A 16,827-nucleotide genomic window follows, 5' to 3' on the forward strand; every position below is an offset into this window, starting at 1 on the left:
CCTCCACTTCTCTTCCCTCCTCCTACTTCCACTCATCTTCTTCACCATCACAAACAGCCCCAACCCTCTTTTCTTCACCAATCTCTGTCTCAACAACAATTGTTCTTACAACAACAGCAACAATAACAACATCAGCATCATCATCAGAAGCAAAATGACCCTCTTGCCCCTCCATCTCCATCTCCATCTTCTTCCTCATCTTCCACGCCGTACAAGCGAGCGACCCTTGTGACCCACTCGTCCTCTCTCTCCAAATCTCCCACCATTTACTAATTCCACTCGAACCCACCTCCGCAATTCGCCAACTCGCAAAACTCTTTTTTTTTTTAATTTAGATGTAGATGTGACATTTTTTATTATTATTTTAATGGCCACGTCATCTCAACAATGTGCTTCGTTTGTCACGTGTGCATTTTCCGTTTCTGATGTAACGGTAAGAACAACAATGAGACGCGTTTTTAAGAATAGGGACTAAAAGTGGTGGAAATAAAAATTAGGGACCAAAGTGAGAATCGCATGAAAATATAGGGACGAAAATGTGGTTTTCGACTTAAATGGATGCTAAGAGACGTCGGAGACTAGCTAGAAAAAACGGAGGACAGAGAAAATAAAATAAATAAATAAATCTTAAGAGAAAGGGACAAAGTCCATTTCTATGGACAAAGTCCATTTCTATGGTACAATGATTCGGTATTAAGATACCACCACTTGGTGGTGTCATCAACACTTCATAATTCAAAGGGAATTGAGACCTAGCCGTGATCAACGGGAATCAAGAATTATTAAAAAAATGGGCAATAAAAAGACTTTTGTTGTTGGATATAAAAATAATATATATTATCAGAAGAATGAACTTGTAGCACTATTAAAGTAATCATTTAGCTTTTGATAGGTAAAGTAAGCATGTAACTTGTTATTATGAATTAAAAATTATGACATCGTGTTAGTTAATCCGGTTGAAAATTTTAGGAGAAGAAAAATGAGATGGAATCATGGCATTGAAAATTGTAGGACAAGGAAATGAGATGGGCTCAACCAAGCCTGTCCAAACTCATGCCAGCCCAGTTTTGGTATAAATTCCTTGGTGCAAATGCACAGTAGGCCCAATTTAGGGTCTATGGCCTTGGGCCGAGTTTGACGCACCACAAATCTGAGAACAGCTAATTGCATGAAAGAAAATATAGATTTTAGTTTTTTTTTTGTTTTTTGTGTGTGTGGATATATAAGTATTTCCAACTTAGATGCTTAGGTTTTAAATCTTTTCACGTGTAACTATCAAATTATCAAAAAACAATATTAATAAATAAAAACTTAATTAGATGAAATGTATATATATTTTCTATAGATAGACAATAATAAACCTATATCCTCAAAGACGTTCATTTTTTTATTTTAAATTATGCGAATTTAAACATTGGTTTTATTTATATCTATTCAATTGTTGATTTACTATAATTGTATGGAGTGTCTTAACATAATAGTCAAACTTAATGGCCAAATTCTAACTATCGAATCTAATGCTACTAGAACTAACTCATTCGTGGCATCTTGGGTTCGTTGCCCTGACATACATCCCTTCAGTCGATTTGAGAGAACAACTAACCGACAAATCCACCAAAAACCACTCCATAGTCCATATACTCTTTAAATATCCATTCACTTAGCAAAACAAGGTAGGCTTAATAAGCTATATGAAGCACAACTCTTCCATTTTTAATTATTTCTAGTAATTTTTTTACTTAACCATCAAAGCCTTCTTAGCCACTCTCCTTGGAGTGGTCTTGATTGGTTTGAGGTCTTTTTCTTTAGCAGGTGATTGAACTCAATCAAGAGGTCCTTGGTGGGGTTCCATTAAGTCCCCTAAAATTTACCCACACACAATTGTCATTGAATTACATATTCATAAGTTAAAAATTCACGTTGTAATTGAAATGGGTTGTCCTTTCTTGTCAGTGGTGTTCACTTATTGAAGTTCTATCAATAAGGAGTTATCTGTCTCTCTACATCTACACACACCATTTTGCAATCTTGAGAAGTATATAAGATCACCACCAACGGTCCACAGCTAAGGACAATTGCATTTGCAGGAATGAATATGATTGATGGTACAATGTCTTCTCTTCCAGGATAACCCCTGAAAAAAAGGGACCATACAAGTCCTTTCACAGTGAACATGGTCCTCCCAATTTTCCAAACCTTTGGTTTCATGTGAGTCACGTGTCCTATCCTATATCTACCATTATGTATGTAGTTTACAATAATTGGTTAAGTTGGACCACCTGGGTCTTCAAGAAATAATATAAACAAAAGTACAAAAAACACACTTCCAAGTGAATATTGTTCCAACTGCCACTGCTTAGGCTTCTTTGCTTTTTCCAACGTTTCAGTTATGATGAAGCCAACACAAAGTTTTAGACCAACTATGTTATCTGGGTACTTTCCTCGACACAACCCATATTTTTTGTCCAACAAATACAATGGTCTTTTCCATGGCTTAGTTCTCGTTTCCACGCCTACTGTAAGGACACTTCCATTGACTATTATACATGCCATTGACAATTCCAATCAGGTTCATCTTCTTCAATTCCCCACTTTATTACAATTTCTTGATTGCTTATTTATTTTAATTATATAGTCAAGGTTGATGTTGAGGTTCCCAAATTCTAATTTTTTGGTATGAAAATAATGCGCTCCAGGTATTTTTGTTTTTATGTTTTTCATTACTGCTCTCACTTAGAAATAAGCACCCAAAAAAAAAAAAACTTTTTTCTTTCTTTCACATTTTAAGTATACAACCCCATTAAATAGTGTGAAACTTTGAAAAAAAAACAATTTGGCTTAACTAGTATATCAATGACTTTGATTGATGAGTTGCTATGCAGTTGGTGTGAGAATTTTTGTGTTATGAATCACATGTTGTCTCAACAATTATGCATTAGAGAATGTAACAACATTGTGGATATTAGGAGAGCTTATAATGAGATGCCGTGTTGGAGACTAAATTTACTCTACTCTTACCATTTTGGCATTGATAGAGTTGTTGTGGGGCATTATTTTTTGGCCAATCTATGTGCATACTTTCGTTTTACAAGTCATATATGAAATAATTATCTATGGGGAAATACTGTATACAACAGTTGGTTATATTACATCATAATCCTATAGACATCTTTATTGATGTATGTTCAAATTGAGAAACTAGATACTGTAAAATAAGTTGAAGAAGGAAAAGTACTTCGATGGCAAAATGAAAGTGATTTGTAGTGAAAAATAAAATGTATGTTCCATGATTATGTTTGAAGTGTTGTTGCCTTGAAGCGATGCTCACATTTGAACATAAACTTCTTCACTTTTATGCTTTAAAATCCCTTTGGTATTCAGTAATTGAAATGAATGCTTCTTTAGGAATAATAATTTTGGAGTGATTGGCATGACATGCCCACCTATGTCACTTTGAAGTGAGAAGTATTATGTGCTTTACAGGGAAACTTCGATGCAGGTAATCACAAGAAGGTTATGATATCAGCAAATGTGTCAAACTTGACTAAAGCGTTATTAAATTTCACTATGACTAACTTCCTTCCTATAGGTAATGTTGATCATTTTTGAAGGATTAATTTATTTATTTCTACATTATATACATTGCCAGTGGAAGGTGTTTTAATGTGGTTTCTTCACATAAGGGTGGGTTGAATTTACATGACCCTTATTTCAGTTCATTTCTTAGTCTCGCTCACCAGCTTAGACTCCATCATATAGGTGCTAATCTTGATTGACATGAGTATCTCATGGTCATGCATGAGGCCCAGGTTATGGTAACCTTTAAGGCATCAATTTGGTGTTCTGTTTGAGCCTGGCCTTGAGTGGTGTGCTTTCCTTGCATTTGAAATCTATGTGGCTTGTCTTGTTTAATTATTGGATTAACTTAGTTAAACTCATATTTTGTTCTGCAAGTTCTTCAATGTAATCAGATTTTCACCACCAATACCGGGACAAGACCATCATCATCATTATTACTTTGTCAATCTCCTGATTTATTTATCGTTAGTAATATGTTCCTTTAAAGTTTTACTATTTTTCCTTTTGGAACTAAAATATTTGTAATTATTGAGGTTAGAGGGATACTCTAGTGGTTTTAGTGCCTCTCGTGGTGCCTAGACACTAGGGTTCGAACCCCACCAGCTGCCCTCACCCTATTTGCCAATCCAAAAAAGATAAAAATATTAATTGTTGCTGTAAATTTACCTTTTGACAGTGCAAGATCCTGCTTTCTGTTTTCACTGTTCTTTACACAGCCAGTTCACTAATCTTCTAACTTAAATTTGTAGCTCTAATCAGTGGAGTAGTTTTGGGATTTGCAAATCCGACTCTTGGCTGTCTTGCACACAAATATTCACTGTCAAAATTTAGTACTTCCGGAATTTTCTTTATCTCAGGTGGAGTTCTTGTATTCATTATGGATTGTATGTTTAGATGTCATTTTGTTAGTCTTTCCTGAACTCCTCTTGAATCTTTTAGGGCTGAAGTTACAGGGTGGGGAATTTCGAGCAGTTGCAGAAGCATGGCCTGCTGGAATATTTGGGCTAGTATGACCTCAAAATTTTCATCCTTCTTCTGTTTGTTAAAATTTTGTCCTCAAGCCCTTATATATTTGGTGATAATGCTAGTCGTGACTTGCCATTGTCTATATCATTCTCTTAGGAAGTTATTGATCAACCAAGAGAATTTTATGCTAATTATCCTTTCAAATTTAGTCACTTCATTATGAAACAAGCCATATATTTGTTCACGGCCAGGGGAAAGCACTAGCCATAAATGCGCTATACCCCCAAAAGGACTAGTCAAGTGACAATTGGGGCTCCTAAATATCTCACTTCCAACTTAGTAAACACTTGATGTGGGACTCAACACACACCCTTTGCATAAGCCTACACAACACACAATCTACATAATTCAGGTTATCACAAAAATGATTTTTTATGCTCCTTATAATGAGCTAACCTTATCAAATACATTTCTCTGATTTTTTATGCAGTATCTCCAGATGTGATGCATTTTAAATGCTTTAGGATACCTACTAAATTCTTCAAAGCAAGATGTTCACAAGCCTCGTGGCTTAGCCTACACCTCCCATTCCTCCTATAGGGAGAATCAGGGTTCAAAGCTCGAGCTCCCTTAAGCAATGTCTCAAATTTACAACAGCCTAATATTAATATATATATATTAGCCAGGCATCAATTGATTACCAATAGAAGGGAGGAAAAATCATCAAAGCAATGTAGGTTCTACTCAATTGATCATTCCAGCAACACCATCCTCCCCTCTCCATTAAAAGAAAGAAAAGAATCCTCTCATCACATTCATCCATCATAAAATAGCCAGGCATGCTAATACCTTGGTGTGTATATTTGTAATAGAGAATTATCTTTTGAATTTGGAGAGATGCTATTTAAATAAAGCCTCAACATGCTTTGCTAATAGTGGCCTTAATGCTTTTTCAGTTCTTCTCAAGTATATTGATACATGCGAAGATGTATATTGATATTTCCAATAGTGTGTATGCCTCTAAGTGTTTTACTTGATTGTTTCAGGCTTCTATTCTGTTGCTTAGTCCCTTCTTCTCCAGTCTGATTTTGCAAGTTAATCTTGCACCTCGGGAGTTTGTAACAGGCATGCTGGCTGAACACAAAAGCTGCAGTTTGTTCTGCAATACAGTTAAATGAATGAAGAATATTTTTTGTTCATTCAATATCATGAAATAGATTTTTTGGGGCAAAGTCACTGATTTTGACATTTCTTGGTACAGGATTGGCTATTTTTAGTTGTATGCCAACAACATTATCAAGTGGAGTTGCACTGACACAAGTATTCTACTATTTATCTCTCTGTAATATAATTCTTTCAGCAAACATTCTGCTATATACCTAATGAGGGTAAACGTGGTGTAAATGTAGCTTGTCGATGGGAACTCTGCTCTTGCTCTTGCTATGACTGTGATGTCTAATTTATTAGGCATTTTGACAGTAAGTTTGAACTTTACCTCCTACTACTCATTTCTGGCTGACTTGGTACCTTTACTAAATTATGCTCTCTGGAGCACATCAAACTTTTTTGTCTTGTTCATTTTATAATTCAAGAAAGCATTATAGGAAGAAGAATGAACAATATGTTTTATCATACATTGACTTCAAGGTTGTTTTAGCTTCTGTGAACCTCTAATATGGTTTATTGTATTGTTATAAATAGATAAATTGCAGTTTGGTAAGGAAGGACTTGGCTAAGTTTTCACCATTGTTATACACAAATAATTTATATGTTGATTACTGAATAGATAGTAACACTTAAGGTTTATATACAAATGTCTCAAATGACATTCCATTCACAAATCTTTTTATTGTTTACTTCTGTGGAAAGGGTCAAATTGCAGATGTCAAGTGCAATGCATTTGTTGGAAGTTGGTTTCTAGGGCAAAACAGAAATGTGGTGTGCGTTTGATCCTTAGCTAGTTGTCTAGTGTTTTCATCCAGACATTAGGTTAGGATTTCACTTGCTCCTCTCTTTTTGTATGCTAAAACTTTTCCTTAAGTTGGTGATATAGGTTACAAGAGAGGATTTTTATCTTGTGTGTCCTAGAATACTATGTTTACAAATTGTTGATCTTGTTGATAATAGTCAGAACTTGTCCCTGGTTCCAATTTTATAGGATTTCATTGTTTATTTCTTCGGAACATAAGGTCTCATAAAAAAATTTGCTCTATTTGATGTTTGTTTGATTAATATACACTTATACCTCTTATTGCTGTTAACAGATTGTTCTTACTACTCTTGGCATTGATATATGTTATGCTGAGGAGAAAGTATTTTGGACTATACTTTCTTTTCTTTTTCAGTTTTCAGTTTTATTCTATTTTATTTTGCTTTTGTTGTAGGCTTGATTTGTATAATGGTAGGCTGGGAGTGATTTGTGAGCTTCTTAAGCTTTGAAGGTGGAGATGGTTGAAGAATGAGGTTTTGGGATGACAAATGGTGTGGGCATCAACGCAGTGGATAAGGATCTGTAGGTTTATTCATACTTGGAGACTTTGGTTGGAGGAGAAATGAGATCTTGGAATATTAGATTTGTGTTACATTTGAATGATTAGGAATTGTAATTAGCATATTCAATCTATTATATACTTTTTTTTTCCCCAATATATTGAGTGGTAAGGGCTATGTTGAGGTAGTGGAAGTTTTTAGACTGATTTGTTGTGACTTTAGTTAATTATATTGACTTTATGTAAAATACAAGTAGAAAAATAGAAAAAATATTCACACAAGCGACACAAGATTTACATGGTTTGACCTTAGGCCTACGTCAACTAGTGGCATCACCGATAAAATTTCACTAGAAAAATTAGGATTACAATGGTGGTACAAAGGCACTCTCACACAACCCAAACCCCAAATACACCCAAAGAGCTCTCTCACAAAAGCAAATGGCAAGAATAATCTTCTTAGCTGCCATGGCCAGAACCCTTTCTTGTTCAAATTAACAAAAGGTTGGATGTGTATATATATATATATAAAAGAATAAGGTCAGCTCAGTTTACATAATCAGTTTTGCGGTATTCTTAATACCACTTGAATTGGACTACATAGCTCACCGGCTTTCTATAGGCTGTGCTATAGGGCAAAACTAAGGTGCATCTGTGCACCTAAAACAAGCCACATTAACAGGCTTTAATTGTATAAAGGAGAGATTAAATAATAATGGGAAATTGGATGTTTGATCCTATTATGAGGTATTGTAAGGGCCAAGCTATGTGATCATTCCTTGGAAGAGTATTTGGTTTAACGAAGTTCCAAGCAGGTGGCATTCTTTGTATGGAAAACAAGGTGGGGTTAAATTTTTTACTTTTGAAAATATAATTAGAAGAGGCATATTCCTGGTGGACAGGTGTTGTATGAGCAAATGTAGAGGTGAACTGTGGATCATTTGCTAATACATTGTCTAGTTGTTTGAGAGTTATGTTCTTTTGTATATTCATTCTTCAGGGTGTGTTGGGTGACGCTGAAGGGAGTAATAGATATGTTTTTTGGTTAAATCATTGGTTTGGCAAATATGGGAGTTCTTTGGTTTGGAATATGGTTCCTTTAGTTCTAATGTGGATAATATAGGGGGAGAGGAGCAATCATACATTCAAAAATGTGCAGATCTCTATTATTGATTTGAAATCCTCATTCTTGAGATATTTTAGTGATCTCGCACTCTAGGGTAGTAATCTGAATTCACTTGTTGAGTTCATAGTTTCTTTGTCTTTTTTGTTAGGATTTTTAGTGTTGGCTAATTCCATGATAAATTTGGGTTTTGTACTTTGTAATATGTACGGGTGTCATAAGGGCTAAAGGCTGAACTTCTGGTCACTGTGCAAGACTAAAGACCTCAGTCAAGTGAGATCCAAAGCTTGCGAGAATGATGATTCAGACAAAAGCTCTCAGTTGACTGAGACCCTATTAATGACATTCCAAGTTTTACTTTCAAGGCTGTGTTTGTAGCCACCTCAAGCCCAAACCCTACTTATATTTAAAACTTATTTCAATCGTAATTGTGAGAGAAGGAAGATGGCCACAAAATAAGAGAAACCCGAGAGAGAGCTATTCGTATTCCATCCTCTCCCATTGAATATCCTTGATTGGTTAAGTATTCCAAGCACAAAGATCATCATACTTATGTTGGACTTGCTTTTACAATTAGGGGATCGACTTGTGGGGAGCTGAGGTACTTAGTCTGACTACCTGTACGAGAAGTCGTGTGAGTAACACGTGTACTGCAACAACCATCAATAGTGGACTTGTTGAGTTAGGCTTGGCCGTGGAGTTTGGGATTTCACTTCATGTACATACACTTGTGTTTGTGTGGGTGTGTTGGTTACTGCATTGAATATGTTTATCTATGCAAACCTTTGCTTGAATATTGAATAATTAACTGCCTGGCTAATAATTGAATTAATCCATTGAAATTGGTGGTTAAGCCATGTAGGGGTCCAAACAACATTTCTTATTTTCAAATGTAAATCTTGTTACCTGCACTTCTTTTGGAGATTTTGTATAAATCCTTTTTTTTTCCTAAATGGTTTATGCATACATGTTGTTACGCAAAGTTTCTTCCTTCTCGCTAACTATTTTCTATATCAGGAAAAAAAAAATGTTTTGTACCATTGGACCTTTTCTTACCTCTGGAATTTCACTATTAAGAGAAGCTTTGTCATCTTTCTGTGTTTTTATTCAAGCACCATTAAAGTCTATGATCAGTCACACTATTTATCCTTCTAAACAACATATTAAGCTTCTAAGAATTCATTGCTAATGTAATGGAATGATTGCCACGATACAATAGAAGTTTACTAAAACGGTTATCTGTTCCATGTTTTTTTTCCCTAATTTAATGTTGTGATGATGTTATTCCTCTAAGCATCATCTTGTTACCCATATCTGAATCAAACTTTGTTATGTTGACTTATACAAATGCTTCAGCAGCTGATACTTTTCTCCTGACCTTTGCTATTATACATTCATTGTTTTCTCTGCAAGAAACTTGAATTTGTTCTTAGATGACTGCATGTGGAATCTGCTTTCACATGCAGACATCTATAGGAATTGTTTAATCAGATAAGCATGAGTGTCTATTCATAACATTGTTGAGTATCATTTTCATGGAATACCTTTTTTCTTAATGCCATTTCCGTGGAATACTATGCTAATGGTTTGTCTGGCAATACAGGTGCCATTTTGGATCTCAAAGTTTTTTGCTGATGATTTTGGTGTACCCATTCCAACAAGGGAGCTGTTTTGGAGTCTTATTTTGACACTGCTCATCCCTTTAATCTTGGGAAAGGTTCCTTCCAGTGCCTTTAGTTCTAGCTATTGTACTGAAGTTAGCCTAATTTTGGGGAAGTATCTCAATACCTCCTATTTTATATTTTTTAGTGAGGCAGAAATAATAAAGTTTGGGTGTAGCAGAAAAACTAGTAACTACTTATTTCCTAATTGATAAAAGCCCAAGCTAACAGTCATTCACAACCTCCCCTTAAGTTTTTGACCTGATGTTCAATGCTGCTTATTTTGAAAAGTGGTACAGTGTGGAGTTCATTTAGCTGAATTGGAAGAGTTGATTGTCAATAGCTATATCCAGATCTAATGTTGTTTATATTTTGGCCAAGAGAACGGGATTAGCAGACTATCACACTATCTCTATAAGTATGACCAGTTCTTCTGTTAAATACCAACTAATGGTACAAGAACATTGAATTAACAGTTTCCAATATATTTTTGTTTCTGGATGTACTTGTCTCTAATTCTGTTTTCTGGTTCCACTGTGATGAAGCATTCTAGATTGTTGCTAAAGCTTCATTGTCATTAAGAATCACATTTAGGGCAACCCATACTGGAATGTTTGGGATTCATTGAGTTGGTCAAACATTTTAGTCCCTATTCTACTTGATTCTGAGTAACATATTTTAGATAAGCAAACTGTCCACTTAAATATTAGCTTACAGAAAGGCTAATTATTTTCAGATTTTTTCACTTGTTGATTAGATTTAGAAGCTCCATTGAATGAGGTAGATTTGCATGTTAGCTTTACCCACTGTTGAGTAAAGACTTTACTCACAGTTGAGTAAAGACTTTACTAGTGGTGAGTCAAGGTGATTTTGCATGTTGGTTGCTCTCATAGTTTTGCAAGACTCCCATGTTTGCACCACCCACAATTGAGTAAAGGGACTCTATACATAAGCTTTAGACTTAATGGTAATGTGTGGCTCTTGAATTTTTAAGAAAATGCTTCCGTTCAACAAGGAGATATGGCTTGGTAGAAGGACTACACATGACAGGGAGATTTGTTGGAATATTAGCGTGTGAGTGGTGTGGTTAGTTAATTAGTTAAGTCCGACATTGGATAGTATTATAAGAATGAGTGGTTAATATGATATAATTGTGCTCAAACCCAAAGGTTTAACCTTTTGGGCTAAGTGGTGTCCCAACATGTTATATGAAATCCTCACAAATAGACTTCTTCAAAGTGTTAATATTTAACTCTCACATACGCAAGATCCCAACACCAATATTGCTGAAAATATTCATTATTTGAAAGCCACCCAACTTACTACTTATAGATACCTGCCCATAATTTAAAACCATGATCTGTTTCGTCAGCTCAAATCTCTTGGTAAGGAATAAAATAATAGAATGCCCCATATCTGAAGGAAGTGTCTAGAGTCCAAATACTTTCTTCTTTAATTTGATTCTCTATCAGGACTGATATACAATCAGCAAAAAATGCTGAATTGTATATCATCTATATCAAAAATCAAAAACAATTTATGTCCTACTTGTGTGTACTATGTCTTTCTCTTTACAAATACTATTCTTCCCTCCAGAATTTCTCACTTTTCTATTCCTGGATTATGTTATTGTTAAAAATGTTCTAGGAAATATCAGGTAGATGTTTCGACTTCACCATTTTTACCATGTGCCTTATCTTTCCACATTTTTCTGGATTTTTATGTACTTTTTCATTGACAGGTAGTACGGAATATGTTGAAAGGTAATAGTTCTATTTTTTCCCCCTCTTTTTGACATTTGTTTTCTCTTCTGTGTACAGAAAGATGCCAAATTGTCTCCTTACATCTAAAAATTATGTATATGATGCTCTTAAACTAAGAGGATCATCTATTATCCTCCTTGGTGTAATGGAGTAATCATCTGCTCTGTTTAATTTGAACTTGAGTATCACCTTTAACAGTAATCCATTTTAATGCTTTTTCATACTGTGGTTGTTTAAAATATGAGTTATGTCAAATGAGAATCCCACTTTGGATACATTCAAGATATGACATGATATGACTTTGATTAGCAGATATATGTTGATTTATATTGAACATAAATATTATATGATTCTCATTATTATTAATTTTATTATCTTTTCTTAAATATCTTTAATTATCATACAGTTTTCCCACATAGGTATCTTATTATGATTAGTTTATAGGTCTGGCAACATACATTGATCAGAATCAGAGGTTTTTCTCAATCCTAAGTTCAATCCTTCTTAGTCTTGTAAGTATTTGATCTTCTTCTCAACATGGAATAATGGGGCTTTTCTAAGTTTTATGGCCATAAATAAAATATTGATTATACTTTTATTATTTATTTTGAAAAGTTATCTTTTTTTTATTTCACCCCTCATTTTGAAATGTTAATTTAAATTGATAGCAGCTTCTTAAATGATAGTAGCTTTTAGTATATTCTGGAAAAAATATAATTCCAATTGGTCAGAAGTTTAAATGCGGGTGGAAACAGTAATTAAAAATTGTGGAAGAAGTTGACAAGATGAAGGGGAATGGCTTCAAGGCATATCAATTTAAACGCTTACTGCAAGATAATATTAGTTTGTACCAATTCTCGAAGTTAGTGTCTTTATTCTACTGAATTGGGGTCCACTGAGGTATGACTTGCGAGGAAATCTGCATCCATGACACAATGAAGCATAGTCTTAAGGTTATGTTTCTTTTGTTATGCACTAACAGTAGTGTATACCTCTGAGGAAACAGATCTGCTCAATATAGCAATTTTCCTGATCTTCAGGTGAATGATATACCACTAATGTTAGAAAGAAAAATATTACAGAAAGTTTTGTGACGATTGGAAGAAGTTAATAAGAAGAAATTGGCTTTGATGTCTTTAAGAGTTCAATGACTTTAAAACGTTAAATTTGGGGTTTCGTTATGCCAAGAGCTTTGTAGCTCAGCACCTCCTGGTGTTTCAAACGGAAATGACTAGCGTTAAAATTCCCCCCCCCCCCCCCCCTCTCCCTAGTGTTTCAAACGGAAATGACCAGCGTTCAAATCTTCCCCCCTCCCCCCCGAAACAGGGTTGTTTGTGAAGACTTTATCCTACCACTGCACCTTGAATTGTTTATTTGCTCACCTGCTTCTATTTGGTATTTATTACTGGTGATTTTTTCTTTTGGAAGCTATTCTGTATATTTTTTTGGAATTTTATTTTTTATTAATAATTTTTTTTCTTGTTCTAGACACCATGGATGCAAGTAAGTAAATCAAGACCCTTGCTTTTAATGGTTAAGCCGCAAGTATTTATCCAGGCCATTGGGATGGGAATGTGAGTTCTCCATAAATCATTTAGTCATTCTTTTTGTGCTCTCTGTTTAGTTCTATTTCTATCTTGCTTTCAAAAAAGTAATTGGGGGATGTTTTGGACAAAAAGCTTACAATTTTAGTCTGTGTGATATATTTCCTTGATTTTTACTCCACGCTTAAGCCTTAAAGATGTTTAATTTTGGCACCTTAAAAGAAAGGTACCACAGTAGCCTCCCTTTTTTTTTGGCATTTTTTCATTTTTACCTTTCTCTGTCGCAGTTTTCTGTTTAGTTCTTTTTAGTTAACAAAATTACAGGGGGAAAAAATTTACATTTGACAGAGATTATTAATTTCGTTTGTTTGCAGACTTGTGCATCTCACCTTACTGGGTTTTAACATCGTTGCAATAAAGAGCATGTCATCTGGCTTTTGTGGTAGTAAATCGGTTTTTTCTAAGAAAGAGAATTTCCGTGCTCTCTTAATAGTGTGTAGCCAGGTTAGTATAGTAGACTAGTAGCCTTGAATGGTGTCATAAATATAGCTAAATATGTTTGTCTATATCGTTAGATACTAACCAATTGGCTTCATCATGCAATCAATTTGCTGAAACTTTCGAAAACTAGAACTCAGTTATGCTTATGCAAGGCTGATCAATATTGACATTTCCTGTTTAACCTTCCTACATATGAGGCTCTGATCCCATCTATAATACCTTAAATGTTTTTGCTTGAATGAATTGGCATCAAACCTCTTTACACTTCATTTTGGATGCACAGAAAATGAAAATTTCCAAAGCAAAAAGGAGAGAAAAATAAATAAATCTGTAATTTTAATGCCTACCATGGTGGATTGGTTGTTCCTTACTTTTTTGGACGGTTACTGTAAAATGAATTTCTATCCGTCATACTTCTGTTAACAATGTATTGTTTGTAATGTATTTTTTTTTATTAAAAAAAATCCTTAATTGGACGTTAGTTGTTAAATTTTACCTCATTTTGCAGAAAGCTCTACTTATCGTTGTCGCTGTAGTGGAGCAGCTCGGTGGTGCACTCGGTGAATCAGGGCTGCTAGTTCTTCCTTGTGTTGCGGCACATATTAACCAGGTTTTCCTCATCTGACCCTTTTTCTTATTACATTTTTCTTTTTCCTTGGTTTAAGGGCAAGTCTTTGCAGAACACTTTCGGCTTACACTAAATTATTGGTGCAGGTCATCATTGATTCATTACTAGTTAACTTTTGGCTTCAGAAGGATCAGTCATACAGCAAAAAATTTGAAGCATGACCATTCTCAGTTGAGGAGCATCTTCAGTATCTACTGTAAATTTGTTGTGCCTGTCAGCATTCCACCTCATATTACTTATTTTAAAGAGTGTAAAATTGCTGCACAAGTAATATATAACTGTGCTAATTTCTCTAGGCTATGGCCTTTGATTTTGTTAGCAATAAATATGTTAGGACTGCTTGAATTATCTTATAAATCTTTAACAAACTAATCCTTAGTTGCTTCAATGACTCCAAATTAGTCATCACAAAGTAATTATTTTATTTTTTAGCTTTCTTCGAAGACAATGTGTAAAGGTTACTAACCACAGAAAAACAGTCCATATAAAAGGTTGTACCTAATGCACGAGGCTCCCACTTTGCAGGGTTTGAGAGAGGTTATTGGTAAGTAGTCTTACCCCCCCCCCCCCCTCTTTGTTTTCTGGGATAATTACAGATTATCCACTTGTGGTTTAGCCCGAATTTAACTTACCCGCCCATCGTTTCATTTTTGACACTTTACCCACACGTGGTTCATTCCGTTTATGCTACGTTACCCATCTCTAATTTTTTTGTTACTCTAACAAGTTTCATCAAAAAATCAAACAAGAAATCAGATCAAACACTCCTCTCCCACGCACTCTCTCACGCTTGCTCACCCACCTGAGATTTTAGATGCTACAATGGCACCCACTTGATTTATTAGTCCAAGAATCACCATTAAAGGCAAGAATCACTTACTACTCTTTCCATTACTTCTTATTACATTCTCTCTCTCTCTCTCTCTCTCTCTCTCTCTCTCTCATCTCCCACACTTTGGTTTAGATAGGCAGTAGCTTTGGGTCATGGTTGCGACAATGGAGGAGCCAAGGGTGGCTATATGGGTTTGGGTTTTGATTTGTGGAGGAGGAGTATGACTGATTTGGGTTTGGGTTTTGAGGAGCGTGACGTGTAGGATGCGATTTGGGTTTTGGTGGTGGTCGATTTGAGATTTTGGGTTGTTACAGTGGATGTGGCTTGGTTGCGGTGTCATTGTGGGTGTGGTGGATCATCGGTGTTGCTAGTGGTGGCTCCATTCCTTTGCTCAAACCCAAATCTATGACCCTTCCCTCATCATTTGGGTCGAGCTTCTCACCTCCCACGGCGCCCACGTCTTCCTCTCACCTCCCATGGCGCCCACGACTTCCTCTACCGCTGCATCTTCTTTGCCCACCGGCACCTCTACCTCCCAATGCAATCTCACTCTTATAATATATGTATTGAAGGGTAAATTGAAATTTGATGGTTGGATTTTTCCACTATTTACAAAGATTTCAATGATATGTTGGATGGATGGACGAAAGAGAGAGAAGGGGAAGACAGAGAGAGAATGAGATCTGTGGAATGGTTGATTTGCGTTTAATTTTTCTAGGTTTAAGAAGTCCCTGAAATATATGTTTGGATTTGAAATTGGGGTTTCAAATATATGCCTGAGTTTGAATTCATTTGTTCTTAAGTTCCATTAAAGTTCTTTAAGTTTTTTTCTTTTTTTCTTTTTCTTCCAACAAAGAAGTTGGAACTGTGATTTTTCTCTCTTTGCATGTTAATTTTCAATGTGTTGCTAGCAATTTGTGACTCTTTTTTGTGGGCTTAATTTTGAAGTCAATCTAATATAAAACGTGGGATCAAATATTGTGCTATATTTTTCTTCTTCTTCTTTGTTTATTTGATTTAGGGATTGGGTTTCTTTTGATTGTTGGGATTTGAAAAATGGGATTTGAGGCATGGTTACTGATGGATTCGCGGGTTTGGATGTGTGTGGGTGTGTTGATGTTTGTATTTTGACTTGGGTTTTGGGGTTGTATTTTGATAGATCTATGGTTTGTACTTTGATGGTATTGCTTGATTTGATTTGTATTAGTTTTCTGGGTGTATATTCTTAATGTTTGTGAATTGTGAGAAACTAATACCATATTTTAATCTTGTTTTTTTTTTGGTAAACTACATATTTAGTCCCTAGCCTTTACACTATATTTCAATTTGGTCCTTAACCTTTCAATTGTGTCAATTTGGTCCTTAACCTTTTAATGTCGTGTCAATTTAGTCTTTGCCATTATATATTAAATGAAAATTGTTTACATAGCAAATAGCCAAAATAAAATTTTAGTTTATTATCACATCAACAGAAGCTAATTTTTTATTTTGGCAATTAGACATGTTATTAATTTTCATCCAAAAGATAACTGTAAAGATTAAATTGACACGATAAAGAAAGGTTATGGACCAAATTGACACAATTAAAAGGTTATGGATCAAATTGAAATATGGTGTATAGAATAGGGACCAAATATATAGTTTACCCTTTTTTTTTCTTGTTTTGGGAGGAGAGAGACATAAAATGGGTGTAAAAAGACTTATTTACCCCTCTTTTTAAACAAAGGTGGGTAACAAAGAC

At 35.0% G+C, this 16,827-nt stretch overlaps 1 protein-coding gene across 3 annotated transcripts; it reads left to right on the plus strand.

The window, feature by feature from the left end:
* The first annotated feature begins 2,065 nt into the window (after nucleotides 1–2,065).
* On the plus strand, nucleotides 2,066–14,652 carry LOC142606766 (putative sodium/metabolite cotransporter BASS4, chloroplastic). Of its 3 annotated transcripts, XM_075778103.1 has the most exons (15): nucleotides 2,066–2,208; nucleotides 2,388–2,569; nucleotides 3,484–3,589; nucleotides 4,329–4,436; nucleotides 4,519–4,586; nucleotides 5,592–5,670; nucleotides 5,807–5,865; nucleotides 5,955–6,023; nucleotides 9,761–9,874; nucleotides 11,560–11,581; nucleotides 12,026–12,093; nucleotides 13,070–13,155; nucleotides 13,500–13,629; nucleotides 14,135–14,236; nucleotides 14,341–14,652. In XM_075778103.1, the coding sequence occupies exons 2-15, from the start codon at nucleotides 2,390–2,392 to the stop codon at nucleotides 14,413–14,415; spliced, it is 1,266 nt and encodes a 421-aa protein (XP_075634218.1). In that variant the 5' UTR covers nucleotides 2,066–2,208; nucleotides 2,388–2,389; the 3' UTR covers nucleotides 14,416–14,652. The 3 variants fall into 3 exon arrangements, with proteins under 3 accessions (XP_075634218.1, XP_075634219.1, XP_075634217.1); XM_075778104.1 differs by lacking the exon at nucleotides 2,066–2,208 and having other exon boundaries at nucleotides 2,277–2,569; nucleotides 3,484–3,499; XM_075778102.1 differs by lacking the exon at nucleotides 2,066–2,208 and having other exon boundaries at nucleotides 2,278–2,569.
* The last annotated feature ends 2,175 nt before the right edge of the window (nucleotides 14,653–16,827 follow it).

This window comes from Castanea sativa, chromosome 8 (assembly GCF_040712315.1).
Source record: "Castanea sativa cultivar Marrone di Chiusa Pesio chromosome 8, ASM4071231v1".
In the NCBI taxonomy this organism is placed as follows: Eukaryota; Viridiplantae; Streptophyta; class Magnoliopsida; order Fagales; family Fagaceae; genus Castanea; species Castanea sativa.

Excerpts from the sequence above, each read along its gene's own strand:
- LOC142606766 (XM_075778103.1), top strand. The coding sequence starts at position 2,390 with ATGATGAAGCCAACACAAAGTTTTAGACCAACTATGTTATCTGGGTAC. Across the intron at positions 6,024-9,760 it reads ATTTATTAGGCATTTTGACA|GTGCCATTTTGGATCTCAAA; the intron begins GTAAGTTTGAAC and ends CTGGCAATACAG. Across the intron at positions 11,582-12,025 it reads AGTACGGAATATGTTGAAAG|GTCTGGCAACATACATTGAT; the intron begins GTAATAGTTCTA and ends ATTAGTTTATAG.